This window comes from Capsicum annuum, chromosome 1 (genome assembly GCF_002878395.1).
Source record: "Capsicum annuum cultivar UCD-10X-F1 chromosome 1, UCD10Xv1.1, whole genome shotgun sequence".
NCBI classification, from domain to species: Eukaryota; Viridiplantae; Streptophyta; class Magnoliopsida; order Solanales; family Solanaceae; genus Capsicum; species Capsicum annuum.
This window is the reverse complement of record NC_061111.1, coordinates 124,620,661-124,642,106: the sequence shown is the minus strand read 5'-3', so window position 1 is coordinate 124,642,106 and position 21,446 is coordinate 124,620,661. Positions and strand designations below refer to the sequence as shown.

General features: G+C 40.0%; 1 protein-coding gene across 1 annotated transcript; it reads right to left on the bottom strand.

The window, feature by feature from the left end:
• Positions 1 to 5,305: 5,305 nt before the first annotated feature.
• On the bottom strand, positions 5,306 to 20,841 carry LOC107879181 (probable enoyl-CoA hydratase 1, peroxisomal; the record flags this gene model as incomplete). Its single annotated transcript, XM_016726279.2, is given in 3 exon segments — positions 5,306 to 5,663; positions 6,819 to 7,101; positions 20,384 to 20,841. Coding segments are annotated over 3 exon segments (798 nt in total). The 3' UTR covers positions 5,306 to 5,558.
• Positions 20,842 to 21,446: the final 605 nt, after the last annotated feature.

Here is a 21,446-nt window from a genome sequence, read left to right as displayed (position 1 = left end):
AAGACCTCAGGAAACTCATTTACCACTGAGACTGATGTAATGAAGGACCATCCGAGTTAGAATCTTCAATTCAGACCAAATGATAAAGAAAACCTTTAGAGATCAAAATCCAAGCTCTAAGATAAGAAATAAACCCCCCCCTATGAACTAGAAAACCACTCTCCCACTTTATAACCAGTTCACCAAGGAACCTAAAGACAACCTTATGGGTTCGATAATCCAAGGACGCGTAACAAGAGTGTAACCAATCCATTCCCAGAATAACATCAAAATCCACCATATCAAGTTCAAACAAATTCACCAAAGTCTGCCTACGACCAACATATACCACACCCTTCCTATAGACTCTCTTAGCAATAACCAAGTCACCTATCAGGGTAGAAATAGAAAAAGGATCCAAAAATTCAAGGCAGATTCTTTGATAAATATTCTCCCTTACTTAAGAGTCACAAACTCATCCATCTTTGCTTCCCTCAGATCTCAAGGAAAAAAATGATCCAAAAAAGCACCCCATAAGGATGACTTCTCCACATCTCTTCTATCCCTATACCATGCTTCGTACCATTGGTACGCAAAATCTTTGAGCTGATAAGCTATGAAGTTAACACCTTCCATATTAGTGGCCTGCTCACTCTAGATATCTTCTCTATTTCATTCTAGAAACCCTAACGATCCCCCTTCACCTTAACACCAGAAAAAAATAAGAGGATTCAGTTTCATAAAATGGACAGCCCTTGTGGCCTCAGTAGACAACCCATTAGACGCATCCCGCTAAGCCTGAGTAGCAACTAATTGAGCAATAGTATGAATGAACTAATGAAATTCTGCATTAGTCACCTTACCCTGATGAGGACTAGTAGCAATCGGAGGAACTCTAAAACTATCAGGGATAGGACCTTGAGATCAAAGACGAACTCCAGACATAGGACGTACCCAATCAACATTATTCCTAGATGGGACTAAAGAGTTTTTTTTTGTGTTCCAAATCGTCAAGGCATGATCTAAAAAGTGAACATCTAAGAAAAATAGAAGAATTCTAGGACTTAGACTCCAAGCTTGAAAATAAAATACCAAGAAAGTGAAATATTCTAAATGCCTAGTAGCCTTTCTCTTATGAGTGTGGAGCGCCACAAACCTCTAAAAGAGACTCTAATTAACATGACTTTGTGAACTCCCAATTGATCATGAACCCTACCTCTGATACCAACTTGACACAACCCGACTGGGGGCCTTGTCGTAATGGGTGTCCTAAGTCTAACTGGTATCGAATACCACCCCCATTACCCAACCCAACCTCCAGTCGCCTGCCCTGAGTTGGCTGAATTTCAAGAATATAACAAGATAGTGTAATAGCTCACATGAAGACTCTTGGATAGTATCACAATCGTGACCGACCCAACCGAGTCCAACTATCCCATACCAACCGTCCAACCATACCAAACCAAACCAATACCAAAATAGGGGCCATAAACCAGGCCATAACCAAATAAGTTCTAAAACATAATATGATTAATCCCAAAATAAAATACGATGGAGCAGTGAGAAATTATGTCCAATAATGTCAACCTTAATACCAATTTCAATATTAAGACCGACACCAATACCGATCCTGCCCATTCCAACCCATAGCAGTACCATAAAGTCTCTAACCAAAAGAGTAAGAATATTTGGTTGGGATATGCCCCCAACCATAGACAAAACCAGCATCCATAAATAAATTAGAATGTCTAAAAATATCCATAATATGAAATAGAGACTTCCAGAAAGATGGAAACTCACCACTTCAACCCAACAGCTGTCCTCGAGTCAATCACTATGCTGGAGAAGTAAAACAGCCGGTTCCTACATAGCGTGAGCATACAGTCGCTCAAAGACAGATTAGCAAATTATCGCTAGCATGAACTCAGGATAAGGATAAAATAATGTCATTTATAAAATCAAGTAAAACCATCCATAAGCACACAAACTATACATATATATATCCATGCCGGGAAATGAACCGGGTTTAACATGCTATTAAAACCATTACCTGGGCTATATAGCTTTGCCGTCCTAAATCACCCACGGGATATATAGGTTCAGCTTCCCCTACTGAAAGGACCCCAGTGTGAGAAGCCGCACGACTAGGGAAAAAACCTGGGATGACTAGTGCATTCCCTAATTTATAGGGTGACATCATACACACGGTCACTTGGACCAAACCTCACATTGATGACATCATGCACACAGTCACTTGGACTAAACCTCACATTGATAAAATGAGTTTCAAGTTTTGATCCTCTTGGGACCTCCACCTTCCATGGCTTTACAACACACCCCGCCATTATTGCCCAACAAACCATTACCAAGCAACCAACCAATCCATTAACCATTTATTAACCAAGGACATTAGTAGTGGTATCGTCATGCCGACTATACTTGCAAGTTTGTCCACAACCAACCATATATAGGTTTAAGGGATTCCATGTACCCTTCATGATTTCCAATTAACCAAAATCATGGCCACCAAGGCCTTTCCAATCTATTTAAAACTATTTAAACCATGTATATCATTTAGGGTTCTATTACCAAGTTTAAACCATGTAAAAGTTCCATTGAAAAACTAATATTATAGTGGAAACATTGTTAAAGACATTTTATCAAACACATTGGGGGTATAATATTTCCAAAACCAAAGTTCATTACCAAGAACCATTCTTATGCAATCAATTATCCAAAACCACCATTAATGCATATAAAAGCACAACTAAAATATGAAAAAATCATAACCAAGCACTTATAACCAAAACCCCTAAATCATATTTAAAAACCTAAAATCATACAATATTCAAATCATAAAAACATTGTATAAAACCATGTCTTTAATTGGAACTAATAATGAGGGAAGAGAACATGCCTTAATTGACAAAGTAGACGGAGAGAAACCACCAACAAGATCCCCAAATTAGTCCTCTAGTTGAAACCCTAACTTTCTTGCCCAAAAGTTTTTGAGAGAATTATAGAGTGTTTAGGAAGTGTTTCAAAGTGTTAATGAATAGAATAATAGGGTAAATAGCCTCCCAAGAGAGTTAGAAGTCGTGGGACCTTATTAGGGTAAGTGAAAAAAATGTCCAGATTACCCCCACTTAAGTTGCACAAAATCCCGTCACAAGGGTACGACTGACCCTCACGAGTCGTACCCTTCGATATGAGTGGTACCCACCATTCGTATCCTAAGCCTCAACCCTTAGACCCAACAATGCCCAGTGTACGACTCATTCTACCCAAGTCGTATTGACAACATATGATCCGTACCCTTCACCCATATCTCTGGCAAGATAAAATCATAGAAGGTTTGAAAACTGTCCACCATACGAGTCCCTGGGTATGACTCGTACCCTGGCTTACGGCTCTTGGTGAGCCACTCATACTCATATCCAACCTAGGTTACCAAGTCTAGAGTTAAGTGAAGAAATCAAATGATCCATATCCGACCATACAACTCGTACCGTACAAGTCGTACCCATTCCAGTGACCAAAATCCATTCCACCAACCAGGTCAGCATACAACTGGATCAGACCATTCATACCCCAACATACGCCTCGTACCCATGAGTCGTATTGGGTCCAGAGACCAAAATTTTAGAAAATTTTCTAAGGTCCAAAAACCAGGGTGTTTCAAGCAGTGAGTTCAAAAACTCAGACATTTTTAGGGCCTAAAATCTGGGGGGTGTTTCACTATGGTTTAATTAATATAAGCGACCCGGTTGAGAGCCAATATGGGTAGCTAGATTGCAAAGTAATGTACCAAGTTTGGGCGGGCTCAAGTAGGTTTCTTGATTGTTGTTTGTACCTGCCACCAGGATAGGTTATTATTTGGTTAGTTGATTGTATATTTTATCACATGGAGGAAGGTGTGTTAGAGTTATGCTTATGCTCCTGCCTTATTACCTTCAACTTTTATATTTCAAATTCAGTTTAACTTTTTAGTTTATCTTACAATACTTGGTACTTTATTTTTTACCGATACCCCAAGCAAGGAAGCACCAGATTTATGCCTCTAGGCCCCGACAGATGACCAGATGGGACTTTTCAGTAGCACGATCATGCTCCAGGAGGTTGGCTAGCTTTTTTTGGGGGGGGGGGGGGGGGGTGGGGGGTGGGGGATGGGGGAAGAGATTTTAGAGTTCCTAAGGTTTATTAGCTTTTGTTGTAGATAGATTTTAGGTAGGTCGAGGTCCTGGCCTGGCCAAGCTTTATTACTCTTGGAGACTTACAGATTTTGGGTTATACAGATGTGAATAGTCAACCGTGTTGGCCTTGTTGCTTTGTCTTTTTAGCACAACGCCTCGTTGACCTTGATTGTCTATGTATATATGTGTTTAATTTATAGTTTTTAGATATCATGATGGCCTTGATGGCCCGCATAACGTTACTTGATTATATGCATCATGGTGGCCTCGCTGGCCGACACTAATTTAGTTTTCGTTCTTTTTGAATTACTGGGATTAGTTAAGTTTGTTCAATGTTATGTTGAAAAGGACCTTGTTGGTCGCGGGTTTATTTTTAAGTTGATATATATTTGTTTGTTTTCTTGATTTCGGTGGTTGGTGTTTTGCTAATAGCATAATCGTCCAACAAGGATTAACTCAGGTCTAAATTGGCATCAGGTGAGAATTGTGTCTCTAAGTTAGGGCGTGACAAAATGTTTATTATAATGATTCGTATAACTTAAAACTTTTTCACAATATACGTTTTTAACATATTATTTTAAAATTCAACTTATAATTATTTATGGTACAATAAGTCTTCTTAGAATTATAGTCCACAAACATCTAGAAACTCAAATAAGCTCAAATCAAACCATGTTTATTTTCATCTTTTATTTATAGTACTTGTGTTATGATTTTCATTATCTTTATTGTTGGTAACACTATATTTCAGCTTAATAACGTGATTTCATTTATTTATTTATTTATATTTTCTTTGAAAGTGCCATATATCTTTCTAGTACAGAAGAAAATTTGAAAGCATCATTTACATGTTTTGTGTGGCAAAGACTTTTACTAAAAATAATTAATTTGGAAAAAACAAACCAAACCGTAAAATCAAAAAATTCCGAGATTGAAAAGACCATAATTGATTTGATTTTATAATTGAAAAAATTGAATCAAATCAAACCAAGTATAGCCGTACCCAGAGCCCAACACATAATACATCGAGAATAATGATCAGTTGAAGTCACGACAACTCATGTATTTATCATCACGTCCAACTGATATTATACTAACCTGTACTCTGTAGCCACCATCTTCGGCGCACAATGTTTACACAGAACGTGTAATATTATCGCATGCAACATAAGTCCTTCATAATGTCATATAAACATGCAGGTTGACCATAATTGTCGCTTGCTAACAACATCATCACTCAACTGAAATTACAATAACATCTATACCTTTGTGTTTCTATTAAACACCATTGCCTTGTAAAATGAGACAGATTGGCGCGAATTTTATGATTATTTGATTTTTTTTTTCAACAAAACGTGCCAGGGAACTAATTTATTTCTGTGATATCTATAATTTTGATGAAGTTTTGCTTGAACTCCGTCCCGCAATGAACTTTTGCATTTTCTTAAAGTGATCCTTGGTCATTCCATCGTAATACTCGAAAGCCCTCTCCTGGAAATGACAAAATTGCAAACACGAGTGAAATAGACCACATACATTGTAAATAACCCATGTTCACTACTTGCAGGATTTGTACTAGTTAATTCATTAGTTTCTAAATATTTGACACAACAGGCAGTAGCTGGATAGGTAACAATGAACAACAATCGACTTATTAAGCACCACAATGCATCTAAAAGAGAGCTATTAAAGTGGATTACTTAAGTTGGAGACAAACCCGGATATTCGACATTTGGCAAGTTAGTGCAGTTGAGAATATGAGCACCATAGGGAATGACCAATGGCACGGACGTATACTCCCTCCTATTAATTTTATGGAGCTAGTTTGCCTGGGTACATTTTTTTTTTTCTTTTTTTTAAAAAGAGAAGATTTTGGAGCTTGGGATCTTAAACATCCCATGACAAGCTATAAAATCATGCCCGAGGGTACATAAGAAATTTAAAGTTTAATATTTTTTCAAATATACAACAACAACAATAATATACCAAGTGGATTATATAAAAGAAAAATTGTTAAATAAACTGAAAAGAAAGTAGTATTATCTATGAATCTTGATGTTAGACTACTATCAGATTCGTAATGCATGATTTAGAATTAGCTTTTGAAAGGTGCAAGCACCTCAATTAGTTTCTCTCTTTCCCCATCTTGATCTCCTCCTTTTTTTTTAATAACTTTAGTATCCAGACCAGCTTTGGTGCACCTCGAGTAAATCCACGGGATACCTAGCACCTCCCACTAGCAACAGATACCAAGATACCAAGTTCTCAATCTCTTCTTTGTTTCATGCATGATATAAAGATTTAGGATCAACTTTTAAAAGGTGCATGACACCTGGATTGTTTGCCCCTTTCTCAATCTCTGCTATCTTTGATTCTTCGGGTTCTTAATTGACCTTTCACAAGATCTTTTTTTTCGAGGATTGGAGGGTAGCTAGGGCTATTGGTACTAGGAAGAGAGTGATATTTCTTGTAGAGTATTACCCTTCTTTTCTAATTGCTATTTGCATCTATACAACACAAACAATGCATGCAAGGTTCTCTTTTAATATGGTCATAGATTATAGATACTAGAAAGAGATCATAAGCAAATAGTTGAACAAGATGCACGATCAGCTGGTTAAACATAACAAGAACATATGTCGGTACCTTCTCAAGAGCAAGGGCTCGGGTCAACTCTTGTTTGAACCCATCATTGATAACTGCCTTGTACCTCAAAACCATGTCGTGGTTGTTCTTGATGATGGCTTCTGCAATTTGCCTAGCTTTGTTCGAAAGTTCACTTCTGTCTACAACATAATTTACCAAACCCCATCTCTCAGCTTGTTCTGCATTGATAGGCATTGCAGTTAAAGACACTTCACGAGCTCGGTTGGGTCCAATAACGCGAGAAAGTTTCTGAGAGAGACCCCAAGAAGGAAATATCCCAAACCTGCAACAGAAATGCAGACATTAACACCACAGAACTTGTATTTCTGTTTTGCGTTCAAGTTCTGTTGAATTAGCTAAGGGAATCAAGTTTGGCATGAATACCACACAACAACAACAACAACAACATACCCAGTATATTCCCACCAATTGGGGTCTGGGGAGGGTAAGTGTACGCAGTCCGTACCACTACCTCAAATGTGAGATAGAGAGGTTGCTTCTGATAGACCCCCGGCTCAAAATAATGCCATCAAAGATAAAATAAGGAATAGTAATAAAACAAGATACAATAGAAATTAACATATCCAATAATACCCAAAGCAAGATACTTCAAGTATACACCAAAGCATACAACATCCTAACTCAGACTAACCTTCTACTCTAATTCACCTCCTCCACAACTTCTTATTTAGGGTCATGTCCTCGGTAAGATGAAACAGCTCCATGTCATGTCTAATCACCTCCCTCTAATATTTCTTCGATATACCTCTACCTCGCTTGAAACCATCACTAACCAACCTTTCACACCTCCGCACTGGGGCATCCGTGCTCCTCTGTATCACATGACCGAACCATCTCAACCTCGCTTTCCTCATCTTAGCTTCCACCGAAGCCACTCTCATCTTATCTCGAATAACCTCATTTCTAATCCTATCTTTTCTAGTATACCCACACATCTACCGAAGCATTCTCATCTCCGCCACCTTCATCTTCTGGATATGGGTCTTCTTAATAGGTCAACATTCCGCCCCATACAACAAAGTCGGTCTAACCACCACTCTGTAGAACTTGCTTTTAAGTTTGGGAGGTACCTTTTTATTGATGTGTGAGCAATTGCTAACACATTTAAGGCCTTTAACTGAGAATAATTGCGAAGTCTTAAACAACTTTTGTCGTTTTTGATTTGTTTATGTTTGTTTACAGTTTAAGCTGATGAGATAGAGAACCAACAAGAATGGAAGCAAAGAAGTTGAAATCTGGAGAAATCTGAAGAGAAGTGTGGCTGACGACATCCGTGATAAGTCGTCAGCCCTATGATAGGCTATGATAGGCTATCACAGTTGTCGTGAGTCGAAGCCTGTGACAACATCTGGTGATAGGTCGTCAAAAGTGTGATAAGCTATCAAGGCCAACGTCAGCTTTAACCAGAGAATGGGAGTTGAAGAGAAGTTGTGACGACATTTTGTGATAAGGCATCAGGATGGTGATAAGGCGTCAATAGACGACTTAGGCAGAACATTGAAACTGAGAAGAATTCTTGACAACATTGGTGATAAGCCGTCAAAATCCTGATAAGCCGTCGTCGTCGTCGTCAGCCTTAGACAACAAGAGCCAAAAGTGAAGAGGAGCTGACGACATCCGTGATAAGTCATCAGACTCCTGATAAGCTATCACGGATGTCGTCGTCTATTCCGAGGAGAAGCTGTAACCTTGATTTTGTTTCCATAATTAGGTTAAACTATTTAAAGCTTTGTTTTAGGGTTTTCTAAATAATTATTCATTATTATTCGACACTTTGAGTTTGGGGAACATACTTTGATATTTTCTCTCTCTACTTCTAGACTTAACAACACAACTATTTGGAGAGATTATTATTAGTATTGGGGGATTTGTCCTTTGTGATCTAATTTACGATTCACTGGTTTTTATTCATCACTGTAAGTTTATCTTTCAAATCATGAATTCAATTATGTGTTTCGTTCTTTCCGTCATGAGAGGCTAAACTCCATTAACCTGAATTATGGGATCTAGGGTTAGGTCTTGATAAGGTGCTAGGTATTCAAGATTCAATAGGTGATAGGATTTCTTAATAATTCTAACGCTTTAATTAACGTCTGTTGGTTCCAAACAGTAGACACACCTACTGTCTGATTTGCTTGAGAAAGAAATCAAATATAAGAAGTGAATTATCAATAGGGACTCGAAAATACTTCGTTTAATAATCAGCGTTGTAACAAGGTTGGTTAACCTGAGGTAAAATCTGGGCAGTGAATAGAAATTCCCCAAGTCCGAAAGGATTAGGACATTAAACGCTTAAGTAGGTCGAGAGACATTTGAGCATAACATCGATAAAGGTAGCTTGTTATCCTACCCACCATGCGAATCTTGAATCACCTTTAGCATCATGTACCGTAAGCCCTAGTGAACATAATTCTGGTTATTTCATAAACTCTTGATTACAAACATCGAAATTAAAGTGAAAAACAATTATTCGTGAAACTTAAACCCCCCATTTCAGGAAACATTAAACTATCAGTGAATTAAATCGCAAATGACTTGAGTTCAGACCTTATTCCCTGTGGGATTCGACCCCAACCTAGTTGGGTTTTAAATTGACAACGATCGCATGCACCCATTCAAGAGTGTAATTTGAGCGTTATCAAAAATGGCGCCGTTGCCGGGGAATACAGTTGTAAACTGAAAGCTTGTGTGCACTAATTAACTGTTAGTTAAGTTTCCTAGATTTACGTTTGTTTGTTGTTTTTGTTTAATTGCAGGATCCTTGATGTTTATGCCAAAAACAAGAAGTTCCGGAGAACCATTATTACCAATTAATCCGGAACCGCAGCTGATCGGGAGAATGGCAGAACAGCAAAAGGCTGATAGACTGGCAGCCTTGGCCAGGGCATAGGTGAACGTACAGAACGAGGGTCAACAAGTACGTCATCCGAACCTTGGTGATGAAGACTTGGGTGATGAGCAATTGCTGAATCCTCAAAACTCAAGGCGAGCAGAGCAAATTGCTGTACCAGTGCAGCAAAATTTCAATAGAAACCGTCCAGTCAGAGGAAGGTATGGTCAACAGCCTGTCCAATATGAGGTAGATGACGATGATGAAGAATGGACGGAGCAGGTGCAACGGGTGCGATCATTCCTCCACCGTTGGCACCTAGTGCAAAATTCAGCATAACAAGTACCATGATTCAGCTCCTGAATCTGAAGGGATTGTTCGGTGGCCTGCCTGGTGATGATCCGAACATGCACTTGGTAAACTTTATCACCATCTACAAATCTTTTGATAATCCGGGAGTGAGCCAGAATGTGATCCGGTTAAGATTGTTTCCATTGTCTCTATCTGGAGAGGCAACAATGTGGTTAAATGAGCTTACGCCTGATTCCATCACCCACTGGAGGGAGTTGAAAGAAGCGTCCTAGAACGACTTTTTCCACCCTCCAGGAAGGTACAGTTGAGAGACGAGATCAGCAACTTTAGACAACTCCTTACCGAAGCTTTGCATGAGACATGGGAGAGGTTCAAGAAGAAGCTGACACAGTGTCCAAACCACAATATGACGGACCTACACTTGATGGAGACTTTGTACAGGGCTCTCAACTTTGTAACAAAGCCGATTGTAGATAATGCTGATGGTGGTTCGTTTGTTGATCTGTCTTTTCAAGATGCCTCAGATATGTTGAATAAGATGACCAAACAGAGTCGGGCTTGGCATACCAGGGATTCTGTGGTAGCTAGCCCGACTGTTTCTGTTGGTATGACTGCGGAGCAGCGCAGAAGAGATGAGGAGCGAGACCAAGACATGGCCCACCTAAAGACACAGATGGACTTGCTGGCCAAGCACTTACTGCCAAGCAAGACTGAAAAGGTCAAAGCTGTGGAATTTCAGTACATTGTGGCTACTAATGCAGATGAGGAGGCAAACTATGTGAGTAATCAGGGGGGTTTCTGAGGCAGTAGCCAAGGGAATCAAGGTCGGAACGTTTATGATAAGCCTGGTTACAAAGACAGGGAGCAAGGAAACTGAAACTGGAGAAACAGTAATGATAGGAGTGGTTTATATGTTCCTCCTGGAAATCGGGAAGCTGCTGCAACTAGCTCTGGAAAGATGTCCATGGAGGATATGATGGAGAAGCTGTTGAAGGGAGTTGAGGCCACAAACTCTGGTGTGACCACCATGAAAACCGATCTGACATCCATCAGTCAGTTGGTGCACTCACACTCCACTGCAATCAAACAATTAGAGCAGCAGATGAGCCAACTTTCTGCTGCAGTCAACCAGAGAAAGAGCGGAATGTTACCAAGCGATACGGTGCAGAACCCGCGGAATGATGGCTCATGCATGGCAATTACCACTAGGAGTGGTAAGATCTTTCCTGGCCCTTCTGTGGGCAAATCTGTAGATAGTAAGGTAGTTGTCAGTGAATCCGAAGAAAATAACCCAGTGGAGCCTGAGAAGTTGAATAGTTCTGTTGATGCTTCGGAGAAGGAAAAGGAGAATGAAGAGGAAGTGGTGTTGAAAACTATCCCACGCCCACCACCTCCCTTTCCTCAACGATTGAAGAAGAAGGCTGATGATGCAAAATTCAGCAAATTCATGGCAATGCTCAAGCAGTTGACAATAAATGTGCCTTTGGTTGAAGCACTTGAGCAAATATCAGGATATGCGAAATTCATGAAGGACCTTGTGACTAAGAAAAGAGCTGGGAGCTGCGAATTGGAGGAAAATCTCCACCATTGTAGCGCTATCTCTAGAAGGACCTTGGTGCAAAAGAAGCCGAACCCGGGCGCATTCACTATTCCCTATACAATCGAGACTACGGAATTCGCCAAAGCATTATGTGATCTGGGAGCAAGCGTTAATTTGATGCCACTGACTGTTTATAGAAAGCTAGGTCTAGGAAATCCCACACCCACCAACATGAGACTCGTGATGGCGAATAGGTCAGTAAAGCGACCTGTTGGCATTCTGTAAGATGTGTAAGATGTGTTGGTGAAGGTGTCCAACTTTATATTTCCTGCAGACTTCGTCATTCTGGATTGCGAGGTAGACTTCGAGGTGCCCATAATCTTGGGTCGACCTTTTCTCGCAACCGGAAGTGTGTTGATTGATTTGAGAGCAAATGAGCTCTTATTCAGGATGAAGGATGAAATGGTACGATTTGATATGGGCAAATCAATGAAGCAGCATGAAGAAATGAATGTGTTCTCAGTAGTTGATGTGTATTATGAGGACGAACAGGATGTGTCCATAGATGAGCAACTTGTTATCGAACCTTTGGCCGCAGTTATGATGAATTATGATAGTGAAGTCATCGGGGAGTATAAAGAGATAGTTTGTGCCTTGATAGGAATGGGTTCATATCCTTATGCTCCTAAAAAGCTGGACCTTGATCTAGCTAATCGACCAACACCATCAGCCAAGCCATCTATTGAGGAGCCTCCGGTGTTGGAATTGAAGAAACTGCCTGGACACCTACGGTACGTGTTTCTGGGCAGCGGGAACACACTACCTATTATTATTACAGCTGATTTGGGTGATCAACAAGTGAATGCACTTATTTCAGTACTTCAGAGGCACAAGAGAGCTATAGGGTGGACCATCACAGATATTATTGGCATTCCCCTAGGCATCTGCACGCATAAAATTCAACTTGAGGAAGATTGTATTCCAATCATAGAACACCAGCGCCGTCTTAACCCACCAATGCAAGAGGTGGTTAAGAAGGAGATTATTAAGTGGTTGGATGCAGGAGTGGTTTACCCTATTTCTGACAACAAGTGGGTGAGCCCAGTTCAATGTGTGCCCAAAAAAGAGGGCATGACAGTGGTTGCTAACGAAAGGAATGAGTTGATTCCACTCAGGCTTGTAACTGGGTGGAGAGTTTGCATGGACTACCGTAAGATGAATTCTTGGACTCTGAAAGACCACTTCTCGATGCCCTTGATGGACCAAATGCTTGATCTATTAGCTAGAAGGGAGTGGTATTGCTTCCTGGATGGTTATTCTAGATACAACCAAATCTGCATTGCTTCTGAAGATCTGAAGATCAGGAGAAGATGACATTCACATGCCCATATGGCACCTTTGCATTTAAGAGGATGCCATTTGGGCTATGCAATGCACCCGCCACTTTTCAACGATGTATGATGTCTATCTTCTCAGATATGGTGGAGGACACCATAGAGGTATTCATGGATGATTTCTCTGTGGTGGGTGATTCATTCGAGACGTGTTTGGCAAATCTGAATCTAGCTTTGCAAAGATGTGTAGAATTTAATTTGGTGCTTAACGGGGAAAAATACCATTTTATGGTAAAGGATGGCATCGTTCTCGGCCACAAAATTTCCGAAAAAGGGATAGAAGTGGATCGAGCAAAAGTGGAAGTTATTGAGAAACTACCACCTCCCATTTCAGTGAAGGGAGTGCGTAGTTTTCTTGGGCATGCTGGCTTTTATCGGAGATTTATAAAAAACTTCTCAAAGGTTGCAAATCCACTTTGCAAACTTTTGGAGAAAGAAGTGAAATTTCCCTTCGATGACGAGTGCTTGAAGGCATTTGAATGCCTTAAAAAGAAGCTGATTAAGGCCCCTATTGTTATTGCACCTGACTTGGCAAAACCATTTGAGATCATGTGTGATGCAAGTGGTGTTGCCCTTGGGGCTGTATTGGGACAAAAGAGGGACAAACTGTTTCATCCGATATATTACGCCAGCAAAGCACTGCACGGAGCGCAAAAGAATTACACCGTCACCGAACAGGAGCTTCTAGCTGTAGTGTATGCTTTCGAGAAGTTCAGAGCTTATCTGCTTAGGACCAAAGTGGTGGTCCACACCGACCATGCTGCCTTGAGGTATTTGATGGCTAAGAAGGATGCAAAACCAAGGTTGATTAGCTGGGTATTGCTGCTGCAAGAATTTGACTTTGAGGTCAAAGATAGGAAAGGTTGTGAAAACCAGGTTGCAGACCATCTGTCTAGAATGGAAGGTGAACAGGAAATTAGTGATGAAACGAAGATAAATAATGCATTTCCTGATGAGGAGATCTTGGCTGCCGCTGTGAAAAAATTGCCTTGGTATGCAGATTATGCAAATTATGTTGTTGAGTGACGTCATCCCATATAATCTTGCTTTCCATCAAAGGAAGTTCTTGCATGATGTGACACATTACTTCTGAGATGAGCCGTATCTTTTTCGGCGATGTGCAGACAATATTATAAGGAGATGTGTGCCAAAAGTAGATGTATTGCGCATATTGGAAGCATGTCATGCTTCCCCGGTTGGGGTCACCATGCAGGTGACCGAACGGCTAGGAAGGTGTTGCAGAGCGGCTATTACTGGCCGACATTGTTCAGGGATGCCCACGAGTTTGTGCTGAAATGTGACCAATGCCAGAGCCAGGGTTTAATCTCTAAAAGACATGAGATGCCCTTGACGAAGATGCTTGAAGTGGAATTGTTTAATGTCTGGGGCATCGATGGGGCATCGATTTCATGGGTCCTTTTGTAAGCTCGTACGGGATGAAGTATATTTTAGTTGCTATTGACTACGTATCGAAATGGGTCGAAGCTGTGGCCTTGTCTGATAATGAAGGGAAGAGGGTTGTTGCTTTTCTCAAGAAGAACATCTTCTCTCGCTTTGGAGTACCACGTACTATCATAAGCGATGGAGGATCCCATTTTTGCAACAAAGTGTTTCGAGCAGATTTGGCAAAATATGGGGTGAAACAGCATAGAGTGGCTACTCCATACCACCCACAAACCAGTGGGCAAGTGGAGGTGTCAAATCGTGAGATTAAAGCCATCCTAGCCAAAACGGTGAACGCTAGCCGAAAAGATTGGTCTCAAAAGCTCGATGATGCCTTGTGGGCATATCGAACTGCTTTCAAGACACCCATTGGCATGTCACCATTTCAGCTGGTCTATGGGAAAGCTTGCCACCTACTAATAGAGCTGGAGCACAAGGCCTTATGGGCACTCAAAAGGTTGAATCTGAATTGGAAGGAAGCAGCAGAGCTGAGACTGGGGCAATTGAATGAGATGAATGAATTCCGTCTTAGGGCATATGAACAAGCAAATCTATATAAAGAAAAGATGAAAAAGTACCATGATTGGAGAATAGAGAAACGAGAATTCCAGACTCAAATTGTTCCCAGGCAAGCTAAAATCTAAGTGGTCACGCCCTTTTAAAGTAAGTCAAGTCCACTCATCTTTTAAGTTAGTCAAGTCCACTCATCTGGAGTAGTGGAACTTGAAAACGAAGATGGTAGTACCTTCAAGGTAAATGGGCAACGTGTCAAGTTTTACATTGGCCCGAACAAATCGATGAAAAGTATCACCATTATTTGTCTCGATGACGTCTGAAGTAATCGAGATACCAGAGTCATGCCGCGACGTTAAATCAGGCGCTGCATGGGAGACAACCCATGACCCCCGAGATTGATCCATTCCAGGTATACTCTAACCCTTAGTTTAGTTTTGCTTTGATTTTAAGTTGAGGGTGTAGGGTAGAGTGTTGTTGCAACATATTTTGTGGTGACAAGGAGAAATACAAGTACAGAAAGCAGTTGACATGTTTTTGATTGATTTTCGAACACCTCTCCAACGTTTTGTTTGCAAAACTATGTGAATTACATTTACTTGTGACTATTGTGAATCTTGTTGTGGCATTAGTTCTAGCTGCTTGAAGATCATTGCTGAGCTTGCATGAACTAGATAAGTGATAGCCTGCGATACACTTGTGTGCTATGTGTGTGTGAGCAGCTACATAATTCCCTCTGTATGCCAAAGCCAGAACTTGCCTGGTTAGTCTTACCATGGTTGAAAGGTAGAGGGTTAGGAAAGGATCATAGGCCATTTTGTTGATTAACCCACTTTTAAACTAAATAGCCTTCCCTGTGTGCATACTACCCCTCGATTCCTGTTTTGAGACTAAATTGACCATTTCTTTCTTATGACACCTTTCACTTTCCTATTTGTACCATAATGAACCTGTTTTGGCCCTGGTCCTCCTTGGACACTGTACACCTTGACTTAGGCAAACAGCCTAAGTTGAGGATGGCTATCATAGGGGTGCATGGTGTAAAATGAGTATGAAGAAGGGTAGAATAAAAGAAAACGAATAAAAGTTAGGTGATTATTCAAAAAAAAAAAAAAAAAAGCACCCAACTCGAATATGTGTGATCAAGAGAAGAGAAAAAAAGAAAGAGGTTAATAAGTGAACCCTAATAGTGTAGTGTAGTGTCAAGGAGGCATAGTCACTCTAAATGTCCTTGAATGTCATACCAGCCCCAGCCTACATTACAAGCCTAAAAAAGTCCTATAGTGATCCTAGCTGGCCTATCTGAAGGTCTTGGTAATGTAAAAAAGGGCAAGCCTATGGTACTTGGCATACACTGATTGGAACTTCGTTTTGAGAGTAAGAGTCTTTTGATGACCCCCACAATTACATTTTTGGTTTCTTACATGAGAGGAGGGGGGTTTCTTTGTTGTGAGGGCACACTGGTATCGTTGCTAGCTACTTGCTTGTTTAGATAGTGTAGCATTGGTATATGAATGGTTGTTGTGGCTAAGATTGATGTCATCGCTTGAGTCCTTTGCGTTACATTATTGTTTTTCAATGGTATACACAGTTGGTTTTAATTGGATTGACCTTGGAGGTGGTAACTATGTCCTGAGCTTAAATGGAAAAAGGGCTGCTGAATGTGCTATGTACTCTCTTAGTTGGGGCTGACTTGCTTGAGGACAAGCAATTGTTTTAAGTTGAGGGTGTTGATGTGTGCAATTGATAACACATTTAAGGCCTTTAACTGAGAATAATTGCAAAGTCTTAAGCAACTTTTGTCGTTTTTGATTTGTTTATGTTTGATTTTACAGTTTAAGCTGATGAGATAGAGAACCAACAAGAATAGAAGCAAAGAAGTTGAAATCTGGAGAAATCTAAAGAGAAGTGTGGCTGACGACATCTGTGATAAGTCGGCAGCCCTATGATAGGCTATCACAGTTGTCGTCAGACTAAACCAGAGATTTGGCATGAGTTGAAGCCTGTGACGACATCTGGCGATAGGTTGTCAAAAGTGTGATAAGCTATCAAGACCAACGTCAGCTTTAACCAAAGAATGGGAGTTGAAGAGAAGTTGTGACGACATTTTATGATAAGGCGTCAGGATGGTGATAAGGCATCAAGGATACCGTCAGACTTAGGCAGAACATGGAAACTGAGAAGAAGTCTTGACGACATTGATGATAAGCCGTCAAAATCCTGATAAGCTGTCGTCGTTGTCGTCATCCTTAGACGGCAAGAGCCAAAAGTGAAGAGGAGCTGACGACATCCGTGATAAGTCGTCAGACTCCTGATAAGCTATCACGGATGTCATCATTTATTCCGAGGAAAAGCTGTAACCTTGATTTTGTTTCCATAATTAGGTTAAACTATTTAAAACTTTGTTTTAGGGTTTTCTAAATAATTATTCATTATATTCGACACTTTGAGTTTGGGGAACATACTTTGATATTTTCTCTCTACCTCTAGACTTAACAACACAACTATTTGGAGAGATTATTATCAGTATTGGGGGATTTGTCCTTTGTGATCTAATCAACGATTCACTGGTTTTTATTTATCACTATAAGTTTATCTTTCAAATCATGAATTCAATTATGTGTATCGTTCTTTGCGTCATGAGAGGCTAAACTCCATTAACCTGAATTATGGGATCTAGGGTTAGGTCTTGATAAGGTGCTAGGTATTCAAGATTCAATAGGTGATAGGATTTCTTAATAATTCTAACGCTTTAATTAAAGTTTGTTGGTTGCAAACAGTAGACACACCTACTTTGATTTGCTTGAGAAAGAAATCAAATATAGAAGGAAGTGAATTATCAACAGGGACTCGGAAATACTTCGTTTAATAATCAGCGCTGTAACAAGGTTGGTTAACCTGAGGTAAAATCTGGGCAGTGAATAGAAATTCCCTAAGTCCGAGAGGATTAGGAAATTAAAAGCTTAAGTAGGCAGAGAGACATTTGAGCATAACATCGATAAAGATAGCTTGTTATCCTACCCACCATGCGAATCTTAAATCACCTTTAGTATCATGTACCGTAAGCCCTAGTGAACATAATTTTAGTTATTTCATAAACTCTTGATTACAAACATCGAAATTAAAGTGAAAAACAATTATTCGTGAAACTTAAACCCCCCATTTCAGGAAACATTAAACTATCAGTGAATTAAATCACAAACGACTTGGGTTCGCACCTTATTCCCTGTGGGATTCGACCCCAACCTAGTTGGGTTTTATATTGACAACGATCGCTTACACCCATTTAAGAGTGTAATTTGAGTGTTATCATTTATCACACAAGATATCGGAGGCGAGCCTCCATATCATCCACCCTACCCCGATCCGATGAGTGACACCTTCGTCAATCTCTCCATTCTCCTGAATCATCGACCCCAAATACTTGAAACCATCTCTCTTATTGATAGAATGAGTGTCAAGCATAACAACAACATTGGACTCATGAGACACCTCGCTGAACTTACACTCAAAATATTCCGTCTTGGACCTACTCAACCTAAACCCTTTAGACTCAAGGGTTTGCCTCCAAACCTCCAACTTAGCATTAACTCGACTACGGGTCACATCAATCAGGACTACATCATCCGTAAAAAGCAAACAATAAGGCACCTCATCCTGAACGTGCCGCGTCAAAACTTCCATCACCAAAGCAAAAAAAAACGGACTAAGCGTCAATCCTTGATGTAACCCCATCAAGACAGGAAAGTGCTCCGAATCCCCTTCCCTGTCCTAACATAATGGATTATAATTCTAGGTAAATTAGGTTTTTAAGGAGTTCATAACCCTAGTTAACTTGATATCTTAGAGGTCCCGGAGGATATGAAGGGAACTCTCTCTAGATTCAGTAGGATTTACAACTTTGTAGTTCTACAACTAAGGAATTAGTCTATATTTGATAGCTGCTTTAATGGTATGCCTAATGACTGGCCAAATCATATTAGATCTTGCAACCAATAAGCTTAAGATTAATACCATTCCACAGGAATATTAGAAATCAACTCTGAAGTCAAAACCCTATCAATACCTTAAAAATCAAGTTCGATATGGAGACACAGTAAGGCTAATTAGCTGTCTTGGTGCTAATTTTCAATACAGATAGAGTACTACTTAAGATACAACACAACAACAACAACAACAAACCCAGTGTATTCCCACTTAGTGGGGTCTGGGGGGGTAAGATGTACGCAGTCCATACCTCTACCTCTGATGAAGTAGAAAGGCTGTTTCCGAAAGACCCCCGGCTCAAGTCACGAGATATCACACAAACACATAGTACAGCACAGAAGCAAATGACATAACATAGATACGGCACCCATAAGGAATATAAAACAGAGTAAAGCAGGAATGCAGGAATATAAAGCAGAGGAAAGCACACAGATTCGTAATAAACATGGAACATGGAACACGGAACACTGAATACGGAATCATACCAGGAATACACCCCCACCAATTAATTCCCTACACTAGCGACCTGGACTGGCCCTAATCCTCTGCCGTAATTCGCATCTTCCAGACCTTCCTATCTAGGGTCATGTCCTCGGTGAGCTGTAACTGTTCCATGTCCCGCCTAATCACCTCACCCCAGTACTTCTTCGGTCTACCCCTACCCCGTCTAAAACCATCCAACGCTAGCCTCTCACACCTACGGACCGGGGCATCCATGCCCCTCCTCTTCACGTGTCCGAACCATCTCAATCGTGCTTCCCGCATCTTACACTCCACTGAAGTCACACCAACCTTCTCCCGGATAGTCTCATTCCGAACTCTATCCCCTCGGGTCAGTCCACACATCCAGCGCAACATCCGCGTTTCTGCCACCTTCATTTTTTGGATGTGGGAGTTCTTAACTGGCCAACACTCCGCTCCATACAGCAAGGCCGGTCGGACTACCACCCTATAGAATTTGCCTTTAAGCTTGGACGGCACCTTCTTATCACACAGCACCCCCGATGCGAGTTTCCACTTCATCCATCCCGCCCCAATACGGTGCGAGACATCCTCATCAATCTCACCGTTACTCTGGATCACGGACCCGAGATACAACACAACAAGTGAAATTTTGCAGGAAGGCCAACTCCTATCTGTCGTAATCTGTCCTCTTAACAAATAAAGCTATTAATGAAAAGCACAAAGAGTCCATTCCAAACTGAGCTCAACTAGTAGTAATTTTTTTTTATTATCTTTTTTTTTCTCGGATAGGAGAGCTAGACTAGTTTAATTGGCCCATGAGAATTGAGATGTTCAGTAGAGAGAAATTCATTGAGCCTACTCACTTTGAAAAATTTACTAAGAATCAAGCCAAAAGCCGTCTCAATTTCTCCAATATACCACGACTAGGTAATAGAGCTCAAATCTTAAAAAAACAAAACATCCAGCTTCAACAGTATCATTATCCAAATAAAGCTTAAAAAGATTGTTATAGTGCAGATATAGGAAATCAAAAGATAAATTCGGAAGAAAGAACACAAACCTAGCATGAGTATCCAAAAATTTAGCATCTTTAGAAGCAACCAACAAATCACAAGCAAGAGAAATCTCAAAACCAGCAGTAACAGCAAATCCATCAATAGCCCCAATAATAGGCTTCCTACACCTCTCCATTTGGGCTACCGGATCAGTTTCAATATCCTTCACATCACCCTTAAACACGTCCTCCGCTGCTGTCAGGTCAACGCCCGAGCAAAACGATCGACCCGATCCGGTGAGTATAATGACCCGAACCGAATCATCCGCGTCTAGGGACTTGAAAATTCGAGCAAGGTCGATGATCATAGACTTAGTAAGAGAATTTAGGGACTTGGGTCGGTTTATAGTGATCCATGCAATACCGTCGGGTTCCTGAGTAATCAGTATAAGCTTTTGCCCTGATGATTTCTCCATCTTTTTTCTTTTTCTTGCACTCAAACCAAGTGTTTCTTGTTTATATCGAAACAAAAAAAACAAAGCGTGATGGGATTATGTCATCGGACAGTGTGCCATATCCAAAATTTATTTGCGTCGAAATTTACGGTCAACGACTTACCTCCGTGGCTTTCACGTCATATGTAGCAATCACTTCACTTCTACTTTTTCTTACATAATCAATATGACTAAGAGGGTATATGATCAAAATAACATATAAGCACTAGGTAAATATTTTTTTTAAATTTTAAGTTGACTATTTAAATTATCATTCTATCCCTTATAATTATAAGTTATTTCAAGTTTATCTTTAACCCTAATTCTCCTTTTCTAAATAAATGGGTTGATTAGCCTCGCTTTGAATAAAAAAATAAATATATCTTAATGATACGAAATCTTAATATAATCATGAAAAAACGAATAATCTTTTAATATATAATTATATTTTTCAAATACAAACATTCAACACTTTAAACTCTTTTAAAAAATTATTTTTAGCCCACAAATTAATAGTCATTCATGAAAATATATTTTTAATATATATATATATATTAATTTTAATTTGAATCATTTTAGCAATAAAAATTAATAATAATTAACTCTATATATTATTAACAGCTATAAGGGTATTT